The sequence below is a fragment of the Sardina pilchardus genome, chromosome 12 (assembly GCF_963854185.1).
Source record: "Sardina pilchardus chromosome 12, fSarPil1.1, whole genome shotgun sequence".
NCBI classification, from domain to species: domain Eukaryota; kingdom Metazoa; phylum Chordata; class Actinopteri; order Clupeiformes; family Clupeidae; genus Sardina; species Sardina pilchardus.
The window spans coordinates 18,034,591-18,052,087 of NC_085005.1; the positions used below are offsets into that span (position 1 = coordinate 18,034,591).

The window sequence follows — 17,497 nt, forward strand, 5'->3', positions numbered from 1 at the left end:
CACACACACACACAACCATGCACGAGCACACACACACACACACACACACACACACACACACACACACAAACACACACACACACACACACACACACACACACACAAACACACACACACACACACACACACACACACACACACACACACAACCATGCACGAGCACATAAACACAGAGACAGACAGACATGAACATACACATAAACAAACACACCCACATCCATGAACATCCATACACACCCAAAACCCAAAACACGTATACACATAAAAACACAACCACATAACCACACAGCCACACAGTCACACACACACACACACAGAAAGAAAGAAATGCATTCATGTAAGTAAGCATACACATACAGTCATATTGCTACTACTGTATGTCAGAACCCAAATGATTGCTGGACAGCACCACTCTTGTTTGAGTCTTGTTTCCTCACAGAACACAGAGGCTGATGTTAACCTATTCCTCAGGAATGCTGACATGCATACAGGTAATTACAATTAGATTTACCCTACTGATGATGTAGTGCTGCTGACATGTACTATTAGCAGCACCTCATTAGTCAGTAGAGGTTTTGGACAAATAACGAAAGCGGTTCATGATGTCGCCCCCTTGTGTCCCACAGAAGTAACACATCCATTTGTAATCCACCAACAGAGGTCAGGGTTCTGTTCTTGTTCGCACACCTATTGTGATACTGAACTGTTTGGAGCATTTTCACCAAAAATAGAAAGGTTCAGAACCTGAGAAGTTGGTTCCCTGCTGCAATACTATTTTACATTATCTGAATGCTCAATCATGTATTTTATGGATAGAGACTAGAGTACTGTATACAGTTATTTGCCTTATAGTGCGTATTAGGTGTGAATTCAGACATACGTCCTATAGTGTACTGTACATGTACTGTAGGTCTCTCTTTTATTTTTATGATTAACAATAGACCAAAAACAATACACACTCTCTCAATTTTGAGACAATGTTTCTCATACAATATTCCAGGAGGTAATGGTGTGTGGTTTTGCTTTATTTATTGTGGCTGTGCAGCCTTCAAGTAATACAATGATTTTAAAGTAAAAAAGACAGTTGGAGTTTATGGATATTTGGGGGTCAAACCAGTGTTTGAGGATAGCTTTCCTGGCAACTGTTAGTGTACATGGCCCATCACTGACTAACTCTAACATCTAAAGAGTGATCATCATTTACTAATCAATATAAACATGTTGTGTGGATAATCTCTAATTGTGTATGATATCTTGTGAATATCATGAATCCCACCTGGTTTCTGAGACGATGTTGGTGAGAGCGCCGCCCTGCAGGTACTCCATGACCACCCACAGCTCCTCCTCCACCAGCGCACTCTTGAACATCTCCACCACGTTCTTGTGCCTGTAGTCTCTCATGATCACAACCTGCAACGCAACACACACCGCAGGACATCAACATCCCAGGAGACTTACAGTACGTCACAGGACACTGGCATTACAGAATGCCAACACCACAAGACACTGACGTCACTAGACACTGGAGTCACTGGAGTCACAGGACTCTAACGGTGTGTTCATGAGCAACTGTAAAGTGGGAGAAATCGAGGGTCAAGAGGGGTATGGCACACCTGAATTGGGGACTTCCTAACTTGAAGTTGGAGCTTTGTGAGAGCTCCCAGGACAACCTCATCCTGGGATAAAAATCCAGACCCTCGATAAAAAAATGATTTGTTCCATGCAATAAGTCACTTCCTTATATATATATATATAAATATTGATATACTCATAAGTAGGTGACTGTGATATTGAATAATACAACCCAGAGTACCTTTGAGTAACTATATTATGTTAGCTTTCGGGTATAGCCTATGAACATTAGCAACATCGCCAGTTTGATGTTGTCAAGTGAACGCTCTCAATTGGTAAGTCTGGAGCTTCAAACTTTTCAAGACAACAACTCAGGATGTCAGCATGGAAGAAGCCAACATCACAGGATGGCAACATTACTGGGGCGTCATCATGGGGCATCAACATCACAGAATGTTCATTTTACTGGATGTCGTCATAGTGTGTCAACATCACAGGGTGTCAACATGACAAGATGTAGTCACAGGACATTCAACATCACAGGAGATCAATATTACAGGAAGCCACTATCACAAGACGTCAACATCAAAGGACAACAACATCTCAGGACGACAGAATAAAACAGAGACTAATATCACACAATCCTAGCATCACAAAGTGTCAGCATCAGATGTCAAATCAGACAATATGGTATTGTTTCTTCCTACACACACACACACACACACACACACACACACACACACACACATATCAACACACACACACACACACACACATACATATTAACACACACACACACACACACACACACACACACACACACAAACACACCTCATTAAAGAGCAATTCCCTCCTCTGCTGCTTGCGCAAGTCCATCATCTTCACGGCAACCTGTCGACCTGTGTGCCTCTCCCGAGCGATACACACCACACCGGTCGAGCCTTCGCCGATCTTGACAAAGTTCTCCAGGTAGGCGCGCGGGTCACCCTTGTCCACGACCATCTGCAGCGCCGCCTTGAACTGGTCGTGGGTCACCTTGGGTGGCTCATGATCGGGGGACGGGGACGGCGTTTTGGGTGGACGGAGGCAGGGGGACCCGGGACCCGCTGGCCCAGTAGATGGAGCTCCTGCTGGGGAGGAACGCTGGCCCTCCTCCCTGGGGCCCTGGAGGTGGCTGGAGAACTTAGGGAGAGGTGTAGTGTCGCTCCGGCCTGTAGGTTGCCCCATGGACACACTAGAGAACGGTGGCGAGGCCGGCTGGAGGGACGATCGGAGGGCAGACTTTGGGGTGCTGGTGCCGTTGGGCCGAGAGACGGCCGCATAGCCCATAGAGTTTGTCTGTAACAGCAAAGAGAATCACACTGTGAGCTGAGCCAGTTTAGCAATAGTAGACCGAAAAACACATACATGTAACCACCAGTCTACCACTTGTTTAGTATGAGTAGACAAGTTTAACTGTAGTAGTGCAGAGACTAATTTTGATGCTGGGGACTGGTGTGAAATGAGACATACATGAAGACATACACATTGTGTTTGTCACACACATAGAGATTTGTAAAACATAGTGAAATGACATTTAGCCATAGCTACTGTAATATACTGTAGTTAGCATACTGTACTGTAGTTGTGATTTTAACATGGAAATAAGCATAATTTAGGTTACCAAGGTTATGGTAATGGTTATGGTCTTTAGCAGATGTCCAAAGCAACATACAAATAACAACAATGAAATAGTTTACTATTTTTTACTAAGAATTTACTGTAAAAGACGGGTAATACTACATTAAAGGTATACTATGCAGGATTGGCGATTTCATCGCCGGTTTCGCTTTCACTTTTCATTTTCGCTCGTTTTATGCTTGCATATTTCTCTGCAGAGCTTCCCCTACAGCTTAAGTGTGTATATTTGACAAAACTCCTCAATCGGTCAGTCTGCCGTGCCTTTTCATGAGACTTTACATGACACTTCCTGGAGTAGAGCATGGGTGCGTGCCCGGTGTCTCCTGAAGTTGCAAGTGTGGTTTTACCGCTACAGACCACTAGAGCGGCCAAAAAAAACACTGTTCGACAGGCAATGACATTTAATCATATATAACAGTATGGAACGAATTGATTAACTGAAAAACGTTGCATAGTATACCTTTAAGGAGAATGGCAATAATAAACAACAATGTCAATTCAATCAATGGCTTCATGAAAATTGTATGAAAAATGTAATTACAAACCATAACGCATAAGACACGCTTAGTAAAAAGTAAAGTGTATGTTGAACAAATATGCCTTTAGACCTCTCTTAAAAGACCCAAAACTATCACAGGAATGCAGAGCATATGCTGCCCTTTCAGTAGAGATACTGTAGATGCCACTCACTTAAATGTCAAAGTAAATCACTGAGCTGGTCTGACACAACACAGCTCACACAAGTGCAGTTTGTCATGCTTATACTCAGGAATTGTCCATGTTAAACTGGCTGCAGTGACTTGCAAATAGCAGAGGTGCAAAACATAGAAATGTCAAAGTTAGGGGTCAGGTTCCTTAAAGCAGATTAGTAGCATGACACAGTACACAGCACACAGATGGTGAGGTGTGTTTAGCTGTATGCGTGGTGTGTGTTTATTTTAGTACGCGTTGTGTTTATCAGCATAGAGCGAACATAGTGGGGCAATTGCTCTGTCGCTGGTTTGGAGTTTAACACTGTTTTAACAACTGTTAACAACTGCTTAACGGTTTAAACTGGAGTTGGAGTTGGGAATTGGAGTTTAAAACCGTGTAAAACTCTAAAATAGCGACAGAGCAATAATTGCCCCTATGGGTGTAATCCTTGTTTTCACTCCTTTCTAGAAAAATACCAATGTGACCGACAAGCCGTTCTGGCAAAGCAGAGGCGTCTTTGTGAACAACTTAGCTAAAATGTTATGTGTGATTGATGCCAACCAATGCGCCCATACAGGACACCGGCTGCTGATGTGCCCATACACGAAGCTTGGGTTAACTACCATAACAAAGCAAACAGGGGTGTGTCTCTCAAACGCCTCGTTGAACTACTACCACAGATAAATGATAGAGTCTCTCACTCTCTCTCTCTCCACACACACACACACACCCACCCACACACACACTCACACACACACACACACACACACACACCTCTCACCCATTCTTTCCTCTCATGTCTTCCCCAGCTGTGTTTCTTAAAACGTCTCATTTGTAATCTCTACTTTCACTGGTTCTCAAAGTCCTCATTATAGTTGCTTATGGTAAGAGTAACTTGCAACTGCAAAACCCAAATCCCAATATATCACTCTCGCCACGGTGGTTACTCAATGGCACTTTCAGGAAATGCAGCCTTGACTGTGTGATTATTCGGTCAGATCAGCACCATACATCCATGCAGCAGAGAGAGAATCATAAATGCTGCTATGACAACAATCTGATGCACGCCGCCATTTGCAAATCTCCAGAATTCCATTCTGCTATTATGAAACCGTAGCCGAAACCACATTCCACACCTCGTCTTTTCACAAACACACTTCCTGGAGTCTTTTTTATATTGCACAGCTAGCCCACTTGCTCCTCCACTTGGCTTTTGTGCACAGACTTCCTCAGTAGTGGATCGTGGGAGATTGTGCTCTCCTCTGCTTCAGTTTCACATGAACCAGCAGCTGCATTATTTACTAGTCAGATTCATCTTACCAGCCACAAGCAGATGACTCACTTTTTCCCCTCACTGATCAGCCCTGAGGCTGTTCTGCTAAATCATCCTATTAAAACCTGAAATGTACCTGTTCAGTTGCCAAAAATGTAGTAGCAATGTAGAATGTGGTAAATAAATAATATTTACTTTGTAATATTTACTGTAAAGTGTTGACAACCCCACAAAAATGTGGAAGGAAGCAGGAAGCATGCTAGAAAGCTTTCTCTGATGGCAACTGTGCTCTTGTTGGTGTTTGCAAGGTTTCTGCAGGCCTTTTATATGTAGTTAGCGTGCTAGTTTTGCACCTAAGCTTCTTACTAAAGAAGGCAAAAAGAGGACATCTGTGAGAAAGAGGTTACTGACCTTGAAGTCATAAGTCGAGTGAGGCCTCCTTGGGGTTTCCATGGAGATGCCATCCAGCTTGGGACTGAGGTTAACCTTAGTAGGCGTGTGATTGGAGGGTGGGTGGTTCAGGAAAAGCGAAGCAGGCCTCTGATTGGTTGCGCTACTTCTTTGAGCCATGTTGTTTGGCTGAGCGCGGGGTGCTTCGCTGCGGGCGTAGTGCCCCATCTCCCCGCCTCTGAGGGCCTTGGGTGGAGACGCAGCACCCCTTGGCGTGCCCCTGGGGCGGGCGATGGGGTCAAGACTCATCTCGTGCACAGACTTTGCGCGCGGGGCGACGCCATTGGGCTGCAGAGTGGCAGCGGTCCTGCCAGGCGCCAACGGGCTGCCTGTCTCGCTGCGCGCGTTCGGAACCCTCTCCTGCCAGGCGCCCGACGGGCTCGTCTGACCCGCCCGGGCCAGGGCCTCGGCGTTCATCTCCTCGTAGTGGTAGCCGTCGCCCTCGGTGACCTCACCGATGCGGCCCATGGACTTGGCGCGTTGCCGTAGCGACGGGCTGGTGCGGCGCAGCGAGTTGGAGCTGGAGACGGAGAGGCGGGCCATCTGGTTGAGGGCGGCGGAGATGTAGTCGCCATGACCGATGAAGCTCCCGCGCACAATGGTCTGGGGGAAGGAGACACACACACACACACACACACACACATTTAATCATGCGTCTTGAGAAAAACACATCAGCACGCACACGCTTACTCTGGCTCCCGCACACAATGTTCTTGGGGACGGACAGACACACACACACACACACACACACACACACACACACACACACACACACACACACACACACACACACACACACACACACACACACACACACACACACACACACACACACACACACACACTCACACACAAACTTGTTCTCAAGTATCATGGCTCACTCTTTGACATGCATGGTTTAGACAGACAGACAGACACACATGCACACTGACACATGCAAATGTACGTATACAGTAAACATCTCTTTTGACAATATGTTAGACTAGTGCCCTATATGTTAGACTATGCAGTAACTACTTTCAAGCCAGAAGAGGCATATCCAGACATAAGTCTATCTACTGAACCAGCAAGCTGCTTTGAAGTGAGTTAGCCTACTGAAGTCACTCAGTAAACACAGAGGCTTCCGATTGCACTACAGGGCTCACATAGAGTGATCGTAAAACTAGGACATCTATATGCATCTGAGTTGAAGCACTGTTTGTATGGATCTAGCATACTAGTCGTGTTTTTTTTTTAGCAAAGCACTTTTACAACACACATATTAGGGGCTAGCCGCACCAGTAAAGTCGATGTGGCTGTGATCAGTCAAGCCCGAGGCCCTTTGGAAAACATTGATCACCTGTGCAGTCAACCAGGAAATTAAATTATTCAAATGATGGGGAATTAATATCGATGCCAATGGGATGGAGTGTTTATTTGTGTTATTGAGTTCAACCAAGCACCTCTAAACAATTCTCAGAGGCAGAGCTTAACAAAGCAAACAGATCCACCACATTAAGTACAGTAACTCGCTCACAAGTTGTGACCCTTTGAACTCTGTAATGACCTCCTGATTGATTCACCTAGAAAACAACACCAGCAACAACATGTGTTGGTCACTCAGAACAGTTGATAATGACCTGATCATGTACGACCTTACAACACAACCAACAACACTCCAAACAGCAACGTTTCCTCTTCACAAAGTGGAACATACCACACCATGCACCAAAACCAAAACTCTTCCTTTTCACATTCTCAGGTCAAACGTTCCCTCGAGCACGGAAAGTCATCTCAAGAAAACTCGCCTTTCCACTTCCACGGGACAAGTATTTGTCCCTGTGACAGATAACATATTAACTTTCATGGCCAAGCCCTGTGCTTCCTCTCTGGTAAAGTACTGAGGACAAAGATAAACCGACAAAGGAATCTAGACTGTTGTCTCAAGTGACAGCATTCAGGAGAGCTCTCTGTGCATCGTATCATACTGAACACAATAACACCAACAATAAGTGAATCAGATGGCACGCTGTATGACACCCTGGTTAAAAGTGTCCTGCTGTGGTTGAATGTTCATGTACACCCTATTCACAGACATCTTTCTTTTCCCTTATTGACGAGCACAAACATAGCAAACCAAATACAGATACAGACACACACACCCACACACACCCACACAGCCACACACACACACACACACACACACACACACACACACACACACACACACACACACACACACACACACACAGACAAACCAAGACCAAGACCACAGTATAAATAATGCATGAAATGCTGTGTAAAGATTCTGCTTCATTTAGGCTTTCATTTACTGTTCATAATACCCTGTGTTGTCTGACACACACACAAACTCTCTCTCTCTCACACACACACACACACACACACACACACACACACACATACATGAACACACACAAAAAAACACATTTACATGCGCACACACACACACACACACACACACACTGGCAAACGTACCTTCCTGGGGACGGGCTCCACGCGTGTGATGGTGGAGGGGTCCACCACGGGCTTGGGCCTCTTGAGGGTGTCGATGAGGCTCTGCCACTGCGGCGGCAGCCCCAGGTAGCAGCCCTGCGCCGGGTCGTAGGAGGTGTGCACGCGGTGCTGGAAGTCCCGCGGGGCCGAGATCTCGGGCCTCCTGCGCTTCTTCTTCCGCCGGAACATGTCCAGGGGGGGCAGGCACAGGCACGAGCCCGGCGCGAGCACCTGCGGCACACAGGACGAAGGGGGGGTCCCGTTATGGCACGAGCGTCTCACCTTCTCCACCCACGCCATCACGAGATGAGAGAGAGAGAGCGGACACCCGAGCCAGACGCAGCGGGCCGCTGGGCAAGCAGCGGAGACCGGCGAGGATGATTGTCGCTCGAAAAACGGAAGCCGGACCGGGACCGCGGCCGGACCGGGACGCAGCCGACCGCCAGAGGATGCAACGGGAACCCGGATGAGAGCGACTGTCACACGACAGCCGAACAGATAGAGCAGATTACGCGCCTGAGAGAAGAACGCACGGACAGATCTGCCCAGCAGCGGCTAAACGTGTGCAGGGGGGGAGGGGGGGCAGAGCAAACGCCACATGCCCAACCACCACGGCGACCATCCCGCTAAAGCCCGACGGAAAAGCAGACAAGTGGCTGGCAGGAGTGGCGGTGAGAGCTCAGTGGAGCTCCGATGGCTCCACCACAACACTCCCACACATGTGTGTGTGTGTGTGTGTGTGCCTCTCTACAGAACACGCACGACCAACACGCCAAACACACTAGAATAACAACACATGAGCATCTGGCTCTGAGTCCCTGTCAGTGGCAGCTGACGGAGCAAATAGCAGTGGACACCTGAGAACTCAGGTGAGCGTGGCAGAACAGGCGGAGAGGGAGGAGGCGGGGAGGAGGAGGAGGAGTTACGGTTACACCCCCTCCCCCCCTCTGCCTGTGCCAATGAGGAGGAGTTACGGTCACACCCCCCTCCCCCTCCTCTGCCTGTACAGTACCAATGAGCTGGCCGTGGCTGGTATGTGGAACGCAGCTCCAACTACCCCAGAGCCATCTATCACCCTCTGTCCGCCTCTACTGGTGTCACTAGGGAACAACTCACAACAACTCACAAAGGCACAGGAATAAACAACTCGTTTAGGGTTAGCTCACTACAGGCAAACACAAGAATAAACAACATGCTTTATGATCTAGGCATGAACTAATGCTCTTGAGAGTTAAAAGACCATCTCAAATGTAGGAATACATAGCACCATGCTAGCCATTGAGGGAGAAATGGATAGGTTTGTACATACACTGTATGGGGATAATATTCAAACATCGGATTAAATAATGTTTCTTTTCTTTTCTGTTGGTGTTCAACAAGAGAAATCTCTCTGATCAGGTGATTCTACTCAAGGTGCCTGTCTGTCTGTCTGATTATCTGTTCGCCTGCCTGTCTGGTGAAGAGACGCTGGGCATGAGACTATGCCAGCAGTGGGGTGGTCAACACCTCTAATGTGACAAACTGCATTCAATTCACATGACATGAGTTCAGATGGGAACCAGGGGAAGGCTTGGGGTCTGGCGTAGAGGCTGGGATTTGGATGTACTGTAGCAGGGGTGGGTGGGGTACGTTTCTGGAGTAGTTAGGGTAACTGGTAGACTGGGTGAACTCAGCCCGATCTGTCGGCGATTGGATTTTGCCCAGCAGCTTAGGCTGGGAACCTGCACATTTAACTCCCCTGCTTCCTGTCCACATTTGCTGGAACCGATCACGCACTAGCCTATCTACCAGGTGCACCGGGATCGTTGGTCTGATTGGTTGAAGGACTATCCAAATGCGTACAGTCATTTGAGCCATTGATCATACAGTACCTCTTGTGCAGTGGATATACAGACCAGACTCCCCAGACTAATGTTCAGTCTGCCAGGCTAGCCTAGGTAACTAGGTACAGTAACGAATCTGGGCTTGCTGGGATAGCTGGGGTAAGTATCTGGGGTAGTTAGGGGTGGCTAGGGTAACTGTAATATCTGGAGTATCTAATGTAGCTGGGGTGGATGGGGTAAGTGAGGTAACTGTGGGGGTATCTATAGGGCTATTGGGATTGCTATGGTGCCTGGAACAACTGGTGGCTGGGTTGCTGGGGGCTGTTAGCTGACTGCTGGTTCAGTTCAGTTCAGTTGAGTGATCATGTCCTGATCATGTCCCTGTGTGCGCCGTGAGCCTCGTCCTCAACACAGCAGGCTGCATGAGGGCTGAGTGTTATTTTTAGAGCTGCACTTCACTGCAGCCAGCTGTGTTAAAAACAGATAACTAGCCATCAGTGATATTAACCACATCAACGGGGCATTCTATTGGCCTGTAGTTGCAAGGGCAAAACATCACTTACATTTTTACATAATGGGTCTTAATAATGGCATAATGTAAATGTACAACACAATACAACATTCTCTATTTTACAAATGGGGAAAAAAAGGAATTAAAACAGGAAACCTGTCCAGCAAATGTGAGCTTTGCATAAAATACATGCTAAATGAATGGGATAAATGTTAATATAAATGTGTGGCAAGTTAAATGAGTTCAGTTATTTGTCAGTGCAGTACAGTAGTACAGCAATTTGCCAATCTAAAGACAGATGACAAATATCTCACCTTTAGATGATAAAGTACAGTAGAGATGGTTTAATCCACTCCAACACACCTGACAAACTCACTGTGCAGCCAGTAAAACTCCAAGACTAATTGTTAAATACAGTAGCTTTCATCTTATGTGTGTTCAAACCCCGGAATGTGATCTGCTTCCTGCTATGTGAAAGCGTTAAAAACCCAGCTCTATTGGAAGGATGTGGAAAGGATTTTGAAATAACAACGTTCACCTGTGTTTTGTTTTAAAAGACGCCCCGTATACATATGCTGCCACCATAAAACGGAGTCATGACTCATTTTCACATGATTGCCTGAGCGGGAGCTTAGGTCGTGTTTACTCAAGCTGAGGGTAAACGCCCCCTTCCGTGAAGGCGGCACACACAACCAGGATATCAGCCCGCGTTTTATGCCACCAGCAAGACTGCAGCCAAAACTGCTGTGAATCATCTGGGCCAGATCTGGCTATGATCTGGCTACGATGTGGTAAAGACACACAGTAGTTCAATCCACATTAATCTTCACAGCGTGTTCACAGCATAGTTAATGTTGTTATATCTCAGGACCAACTTTTGTAAACATCTGATCTTAATCTATTTTGACTCAGACCTATGCCCTTCTGACAGTTTATAACGATTACTGTATACACAGTATAGTACAAATACAGTATTTGTAGTGCTTAAGCCCATTAAAAGTAAACCTCTTCAATGACATTTCTAGGAAAATCTCTAAATCTTTCAATCAAAATAAGAGAATTTTCAGTTCCAGGTTCAATCAACTCCATGTTACTTTATCACTTTAACATGCTGTGTCTTCACAATCCACACTGATCTTCACAAACTTTTCACTCACTTTCTCTTCTGCTGAATTGATCTAACCCTGGGAAGAATCCAGCAATGAGGGTAGTAAAGTAGCTGCTGCAGAGATCATAAATCTGTGTGTACAGTAATTGTGATAGACCATAATTGATGAGAGGTCTTACCGGTTAGTTGTGTTTTTTGCTTGTGGTAATTTCTGTGTGTTTTCTTGCGCTTGCTTGAGATGAGTTAGTGAGTTATTCCATCGCTCACACGATCACCTCCTTCGTCAGCAATGATCTGCAGGAGAGAAAGAGAGAGAAAGAGAGAGAGAAGGGGGGGGGGGGAAGGAGACAGAGAGAGTGAAAAGGGAAGCACAAAAAAGAGAAAAAGATACACAGAAGAGTGCAAGGAGAGAGAGAGAGAGAGAGAGAGAGAAGCGAACATGAGGAGGAGAGGACAGAGGAGGGTGTAGTCCATTAATCCCATTCTCTGGTCTTTTCCCTCCTCAGTCCTCATCCACCTGTTGCAGAGCTACAGCAAACTCACCGTGGATCCTCTTTCAGTTCTCTCAGTGTGTGTGTGTGTGTGTGTGTGTATGCCACGCACCCTCAGGGCAGGCCCAGCCTTTGAGCTCGAGTGTGTGTGTGTGTGTGTGTGTGTGTGTGTGTGCTCACTGTCAGGACAGACCTAACCTTGAGCTTGGAGCTGAGTGTGTGACAAAGACACGTGGCCCCCATAATACTGTGGTGTGTATGCTTATCATTCCCTGACTCATACTGTATATACCCACCTCCCCACCCAGCCTGGGTTACCGTTTCCTGTGTTATATTCCTGAGCCGATGGTAGATATGTAACATGGTTTAAACAACTAGAAAAGGAAATATATTGTATCAATGTAAATGGGCCGTTATTTACCTCAGACCCATGAGCCAGTTACTTTCAGCAGGCCGTAGACACGCAGACAGCCGTCGAAATCACAGACAACATCAAAACTCTGTCCAAGACCAAGAACTGTGTGTCTGTGTGTTATGGTTAAGGAAAGAACAACCAGGTTTGTCGGGCTATGAACAGCTGTGTGAGTGTGTGTGTGCGTGTGTGTGTGTGTGTGTGTGTGTGTGTGTGTGTGTGTGTGTGTGTGTGTGTCCATCACTCATAGCACTATGAAACCCCTCAGAGTTCAGTAGGTGAGAAAATAGTCAGGAGACTGATGACACATTATCCAGCACTACATCCTCTCATGGGGATAAATGTGGGATGGGACCTCTCTCTCTCTCTCTCTCTCTCGCTCTCTCTCTCTCTCTCTCTCTCTCACACACACACACACACACACACACACACACACACACACACACAGTCACTCTCTCTCTTGCTCACATACACCCACACTTTCACACTAACCTAACTGGTTGAATAATGAGCAATATAAACCGCAGGCTTTGTGCTGGGACAAGGGTGGTGACACCAAGTGTCTTCCATTGTCTGAGAGCTCATCCCAGGGTGTGCATCTGTCACACTGAGAAGCCACACCATATCTGCATTTCAGCAGCCAACTCTAGAACTGATCCCTCTATTCAAAATTCATTACAAAATGCATCATTCATCATTTCACATTCCATCAATTGTGTTTGTTGCCTTCAAACAATTAGTTAACACGTATAATGCCATGTCAGTTCCCAACGAGTTCCTTATAGCATTAGCCTCAGGTTAGTGATTGTATTGCGTCTCTGAGGGGATTAAAGCTACACGCCCTGCCAAGACTCATGAAAGGTCAAATATAACACTGTTTCTGCTGTTACCAATGTTATCAGTATCAGGGAGGGAACAGGTTGTATATGCCTTTACTACCTAGCCTACATACAACAGATGAATAAACATGAACTATAACACTGGTTGTGAACTGAAGACTAAAGATTATCAGTTTCTCCTGACAGTATGAGGTGCTGAGGCATGCATATTACCTGCATCTAATGTCAGCTTTATTGGCTTCTAGATGCTTCCAGATAGCTGCTCTCCCATGCTGATGAGTCATAAATCCATTTCAGCCTTTGTTTCAGTTCTTATAGCGCCAACCAAACCCCCCCACATCTACACAGGTCGGAGAAACAAGGACACTCCAGACGTTCACGAGTCCTGTCGCCCTGGGAGACAGCAGAACTTTGGAATGAAGTGTAATCAGAAGCCACAGCTCCAAAGGGACTGGTATATTCTCTGTTGTCACCTGGATCTGAGCTCCAGGGGTGAAGACACAGGAACAGTTAAGGCCTCCGTCCAGCAACCCGTCCCATCTGAGAAGAGCTCGCCAGCTCCAGCTTCTCAATCCCTCTGCGGTGGACGTCTCCCACTCTACAGCTGGTATCTCTGCGCTTCGCTCCACTCACCCCTCTGCTGGCGTGAGCTCATTCTGCGCCGTGTCCTGACCTGTCCCACTCTCCCTCAGCTGCATGTAGGGGGATAAATTCCTTCAACCGCCTCTCCTCCTCCTGACTCATAGCGATTCAAATCGAAAATGAACTCGGAAGAACCACTCAAAAAACCTCTTGGAGTGGACCACCAGAATCGTTCATGTTCGGTCGCACTTGACAACAGCAGAGAGTCCGGGGGAGCAGAGCAGTGGCTGCCAGGCAGCGCAAGCCTCTCTGCACCTGTGAGGTTCCTATGGGCTTCCTGTCTCTCTGTGTCTGGGCTGGGAGGTTCCTATGGACTCCCTGTCTCTCTGTGCCTGGGCTGGGAGGTTCCTTTGGGTTCCCTGCCTCCTCCTCCATGGAATGAGAATGAACGAGGGGCAGGGCAGGACAGGCAGGTAGGCAGGCAGGATTGCTTTCCAGGACTGTGACAGGCTCCTGCTTGCCCTGTGTCGGTCTGGGTGTGTCCCTCTCTTCCCTCAGGGTATTTGTGTGTGTGTGTGTGTGTGTGTGTGTGTGTGTGTGTGTGTGTGTGTGTGTGTGTGTGTGTGTGTGTATGTGTGTGTGTGTGTGTGTGTGTGTGTGTGTGTGTGTGTGTGTGTGTGTGTGTGTGTGTGAGGTGGGGGGGTTGTGCCCAGGGGGGGTCAGGCAGGGCTTGTGTGCATACTGTTGCTAGCTGGGACACGCTCCACCGTGGGTGATTCAGAGGCTGCTGGAGCACAGCAGAACAGCCTGCGTCTCGTTTCATTTGCATGCAATATCAGGGCCAGCTAGCTGTGCAAACTCACTAGCGGTAGATATGGCGCAACAGGGAAGAGTTTATGGCCTTGTGGCCCTGTAGCACGACAACCCTCCAAAACAATATTCACAAGTGCATCTCAGGCAGTAGCAAGGAGCAACTGTTGTATGTGTTGTATTCAGTTGAATGTATAAATGAAAATGAAGAAAGCAATGTGACAAGTTTACGCTATGTGGATAACTAAGCAAACAGTTGCGCGCACACACACACACACACACACACCAAGCTGTTTCCTGGCAGAAGTGACAAGGGTCATCTTGGAAAGTGTCATTGTATTGCTGCCCCCCTCCTCACAGCCCCCACAGGTGAAGTCTAACCTGCACATACTGTAGAGGTCACCTGGCCAGCCTGGGATACAAGATCACAGCAACAACCACACCTGGAGGGCTGGGACTCGAGATTACAGCAACAGACTCACCTGGGACTTGGGATCACAGGAACAGCCTCACCTGGAGGGCTGAGACTCAAAATTACATCAACAGACTCACCTGGAGGGCTGTTGAGATCACATCAACAAACTCTTCCTGACAAACTCTCACAGTAACATGGACAAATCTAGACACAGCTGGTTGACTCATACTGTGTCATTTGTACTGCTGGATAAAAGTGCACAGACATTGCATGCATTACATAATACACAATGCATTACTCTCTACAATACTAGCAGTCCAGTCATGACACAGCTGCAGCACAGCAGCTGTGCACATTTTTTTTGTAGCATGTCTGCAAGGGAAAGACGAATTAAGGTTTCAGGATGGCTTTACTCACCAAATGTACAGAGTACACAGGCATTTCACTTGGTGAGGCTGCACAGCATGGAAAGTGTAACAACTTAAAACTAGAAAATGTGATTTTGAGGAAATTGCTAGGGCATGAAAACATTAACATAAAATGCGAAACAAACTTTCATTTAGAAACAGTTGGCGGGAAACAGTTGGAAGGAGTCATAGTTGAAGACCACACACATCTCAATCCCTGCTAGTTTTTGTCCTAGAAACATATAAGTGACACCGTTAGAATTTAACCTTTAATCAACTATTTTCCAAATATAAATGTTTTAAAAGAGAATGTATGGCACTTGTCATAACAATAAAAGAAAATCCTAGGATTTCAGTCCTCTCACCTCCTCTCACATCAGGCCCATTCAAAAAGCCCATTCAACTTAATTTGCATTTGAAAGAGACACTCACTAATGGCACGGACAGACGATACGATTTTTTTTGTCGTTCACGATTGTCATTTACGATCTACCATGTCACACTATACGATTTTAGAACCATGAAAACCTCTTCGCATCTTGGTTGGTAGAGTGGCCACATACACAGAAAGCATCGGTCGCGTCATACGACTCCCGTCAAATTTCTGACAAGCCAGACTTTTTGTCGGGCTGTTTTAGAACGTCGTGAACGACAAATCGCAAGTCGGGATGCATATCACATTATAAGATTCACTCCGCGTTCGATGTTGTGCCCGACCATTTGAAATCGGATACGACGCTGTAAACTTGTCGGTCACGACAAATTCGGGCCAAAATCGGGCTAATATCGTGTAATCTGACCAGGCCATAAGTGACATATTTTGAATGTTCTTTTTTTACTTATGGAGCCAACACCGTTGTTTTTGAGGTTCAAACTTCAAAAGTCTTAGCTCGATTTATATTTATAGTGTTTTTTTTACCTTTGACCTTTGGCTTTTGAAAATCGTTTTTTTGAAATAGTTATTTGTACTGAATTATAATAAAGAAGTAATTTCATTACATCCACTTTACTCTCATATGCTGGTGCTTAGTTTTGTGTGTTCATGTGAGAGGGAGGGGTAGGGCTAAGGGGAATGGCTGCTCTGAACCGGTTCAAGGAACGAAAACGAAAACCGAAAACGAACGGAATTTTACGAGGAACGGAAACGGAAACGAAAACAAAAACGAAATGGTCTTCAACTGTTCCGGAACAGAAATGTTATTCTGAAATCCATAAAACCGGTTAATATATATTTTTTTCGTTCTCTATATATTTGATAAAATTTCACAAAATCATAGCCTATGTCAGGTTTTTAATTCCGGTTGTGCGTTCACTTCGCCGCCCGCTAGGCTCAATCCAGGCAGCTGTCACGATTGTAGGCAATGTAGCTTATATAGGCATAACATAATAGCGCCTTGTTGTTTTAAAGTCGGGAATTTAAGTGTTTGCGCAATTATAGGCTATGTAGAGTTGAGGTAGGCCTATTGTCAGCAACAGACAGGCTATAGCTAACATGTTCACTTATAAACAGGGTAAGGAATTATTGAGCAAGCCTGTGAAGATCTCCATATAGATAAAACGTACAACCAGGTAAGGAGTTTCTAGCAATTATCCAGAAATGTTTTTGATAAGACATGATTTATCATAGAATAGGCCAGTAAGCTGTAGATTATGTGGGATGGATAGCCCATCTGAATGTTTTTGCATGCCGCCTGTGATTTATTATTTTTGGGCATAGACTAGCTACGGTGTAAATCAAGGGCAAATAGTAATGAGTAGGCTGGTTACATGCTGCCACTCAGACATGCCACCACTACGACATGCTTCCATTTAGACATGCCTCTATTTCGACATGCTGCTATTTAGACATGCTGCCAATCCGACACATTTTAGTACCCCCATTCCGACAGTTTACAAATCCTATTTTTTTCCAAGTCAATTTAACGGACCCTATGAGCC

At 46.1% G+C, this 17,497-nt stretch overlaps 1 protein-coding gene across 4 annotated transcripts in view; it reads right to left on the reverse strand.

The window, feature by feature from the left end:
- Positions 1 to 14,261, reverse strand: part of pak6b (p21 protein (Cdc42/Rac)-activated kinase 6b) — a 17,998-nt gene extending 3,737 nt beyond the window's left edge. The window contains exons 1-6 of one of the 4 annotated variants that reach the window (XM_062551461.1): positions 13,819 to 14,261; positions 11,783 to 11,897; positions 8,144 to 8,392; positions 5,630 to 6,271; positions 2,404 to 2,910; positions 1,277 to 1,410 (exon numbers count right to left, since the gene is read on the reverse strand). In XM_062551461.1, the coding sequence (XP_062407445.1) occupies positions 1,277 to 1,410; positions 2,404 to 2,910; positions 5,630 to 6,271; positions 8,144 to 8,350 (1,490 nt within the window). In that variant the 5' untranslated portion in view covers positions 8,351 to 8,392; positions 11,783 to 11,897; positions 13,819 to 14,261. Of the gene's footprint in view, positions 1 to 1,276; positions 1,411 to 2,403; positions 2,911 to 5,629; positions 6,272 to 8,143; positions 8,987 to 10,809; positions 10,925 to 11,782; positions 11,898 to 13,558 lie in introns of those variants that run through there. The other 3 variants (XM_062551460.1, XM_062551462.1, XM_062551458.1) reach the window with 3 other exon arrangements.
- Between the last annotated feature and the right edge of the window lie 3,236 nt (positions 14,262 to 17,497).